The 2644-nt window shown below is 43.8% G+C and overlaps 1 protein-coding gene across 1 annotated transcript in view; it reads right to left on the reverse strand.

The window, feature by feature from the left end:
* The window catches only part of parp4 (poly (ADP-ribose) polymerase family, member 4), a 36660-nt gene that overhangs the window by 1855 nt on the left and 32161 nt on the right, over positions 1-2644 (reverse strand). Inside the window, exons 32-35 of the mRNA XM_008296956.1 lie at positions 2444-2639; positions 2151-2211; positions 1325-1424; positions 238-370 (exon numbers count right to left, since the gene is read on the reverse strand). Of these exons, the coding sequence (XP_008295178.1) occupies positions 238-370; positions 1325-1424; positions 2151-2211; positions 2444-2639 (490 nt within the window). The remainder of the gene's footprint in view (positions 1-237; positions 371-1324; positions 1425-2150; positions 2212-2443; positions 2640-2644) is intronic.

The raw sequence follows: 2644 nt of genomic DNA on the forward strand, positions 1-2644 counted from the left end.
ACAGTTGAAGATAAGTAGAACATGCTGCACTAACACTAATAAGACTGACACCCTGAGTAGGTCAAGAGATGTAGAAACACTGATTTATTTCTTAAATGAGACTGTTTTTGATTGAATTGATTTTCTTTGTTGCTACGAGAGTCGAACCAGAATCTCCTGAATGCAGGTGAACATGTTCTGGCTGCTCATCTGCTGTGTTTTTACAACGACGAAGTGTCGCGGTGTCGGTGAGCAGACCTCGGCTCGGAGGGTTCCTCCAGAGAAAACAGGGTTCGCAGCAGTTTGCCTTCCTCATACTTCTCCAGCCTCATCTGCTGCAGAACCAGGAGAGTCGCCAGCAGCTTCAGGATGTCTGCGCGAGCCTTCACGCCTGCAACGCACAGAGAAAACGGCAAAGATCCGAGTTAATCAGGAGACAGAAGGGACCTCGGCGTGAACAGTTTCTGTACATGAGAGACGGTGGAGGTGTTGGTGGTGGAGCTCTGAAAAACCTGGACAAACGACTTGTAGCTTCATATTTGTAGGAGCAATTTTTAGGGCAAATGGCAGCTTTGTTACTGGAAAACAAAGTGACATCCTGCTCATTTTATAGTTTACTATTAAAATCATAATCAGTACTGGGGATTATTTATTATTCTTCGACTTCAGCTCTAAATTATTCTTATTTTTGTTCGAATGTACAAATCTGCATCGAAATAAGACTTTAAAAAACCTTAATCTGTGACAAAACATAAATAAACTGAATGTTAGTTGACTGACGACGCGATTTACTGATGCTCCCTGAACGCCTCACATGCAGGCTGCAGTAGATGTCTAGTAGATGTAGATGTTAGCTAGTCAGCTGTGCACAGAGAAGCTTCTGGTCTCCATCAGTTACTGCAGCAGCAAATTAAAAAGCAAAAAAAACAACAACATTAAAATAAGTTGTTTTACTGTCAGATTTACCAAAGAAATCAGGTGACGATATCCACACATGGCTGTTTTCTATGTCTGGAGCATTTTAGATGTCAACATCACGCATCAATCATGTTTTCATTAAACTGTGGGAAATTAAAATTGTGATTAATATTCGATTACAGCCCGACGAGGAGAGCTGACAGTTTTTGAAGCCTGTGTAGCGGCGTGTTAAGTCTGACCTCCTCTTAATTATGTGAAAAAAATTCAAAAACAGAAGTGAACACATAAAGAGAAACCATGACGCAGCAGAAACCGTAGACAGCAGCATTCACCCTGAAGAGCAGAACAGAGTGATGTGACTTCATCTGTTTAATCTGAAAAGCTGGTGCCCCTCAGAGACTCTGAAACGGTTTCTGAGCGTTCTCACCAAGAGAATTAATGCCTTTGTGTTTCAAGAACTCGACAAAGATGACCACCATGAAATCAAGATGTTGACCCAGTTCTGTGGTCAACTCCCAGTAGCCCTCCTGCAACACAGAAAGATACCGTCGTCATCATGGGATCATCAGGAACTCTGACAAACACACACAACAATCACAACAGTTTGATATAATTTGCCTAATTTCTTGGTTCGTTAGACAAAAGCAGATTTGTGGCCCAAACACATACGTGGCTGGTTAACGGACTTTGAATGAAGCTGGGTCAGCGCCTCTTTGTGTTTTCATCGAAGCCGCTCCTGACAATAGTTTGTGTCCAGAATGAGGCAGACGGCCACATCAGGAGCTGCACTTCCAAGGACTTTCTTTCACTTTCGTTTTGTAAAACTACAAAAAATGACGGAGATGCTGAAAGAAATGCGACGCCTGCAGCACGTATTTCATATTTTCTACACCTTCATGACATCACATCTCCGGTTTTACGTGGTCTATCGACATGAAACACAAACTGGGAGAGTTTAAAGTCTGCACTTTGGAGTGAAGTTGTGGCATCACCGTACGCGCGCTAGTTTTTCTGTCGTGACGTCTCTAAAATGTCGTATGATTATATCACTCCGGCGTGACGGCGGCCCTCTGAGGCTTAGAGAATAAGCCCCTTTGGTGTGGACGTTGGGCGAAGTCTGCACACCTTTCACAGGCACAGAAAAAGTCAAAAATAGGGCTGCTTCGCTCCTTGTCGACATGCGGCCATCGCTTCAGTTTTCAGCTACAGCTAGGTTTTGTTGGTGTTCAGAATCACTGCTTAAAATATCTTACCGGATGCTGCAGCTGGAAGATCCGTTCCCATTTGAGAGGTTGTGGCGTTCCCGATCCTCTCCTGAAACAACAGCAGGAAACCCCGAGTGAACTTTTATTTCAAAACAAACCCGTCCAGAAACAGAAACGTTCTTTCCCTCCCACCACACCACCAACTTTTAGCCCATTAAACATGTAGCCGATTTAATCTACTTTAAAACCAGTATTCTGGCAACTGTTCCACTGTTTAATTCTTCAAGTTTCTGCAAACAGATGGTTTGGTAAAGAAACTGAATCGTAGTTTTGGGACTCACTCTGAGCGTAGAGACAGTTTGGACAGTCTGGTTGCATCAGACCTCCTCAATCCCTGACGAACGGAAACTTCTGGCGTCGATCCCAAACAAGTTCTGGACAGTGCCTCAGCCCGTTGCAGTCGTTGAGACAGTTCATCAGATTTAGACAAACTCTGACTCACTGACGCTGTCGAAAAACCGAAAGCTTGTGGTGCATCTCCC

This window comes from Stegastes partitus, unplaced genomic scaffold (assembly GCF_000690725.1).
Source record: "Stegastes partitus isolate 25-593 unplaced genomic scaffold, Stegastes_partitus-1.0.2 Scaffold1171, whole genome shotgun sequence".
Taxonomy (NCBI): Eukaryota; Metazoa; Chordata; class Actinopteri; family Pomacentridae; genus Stegastes; species Stegastes partitus.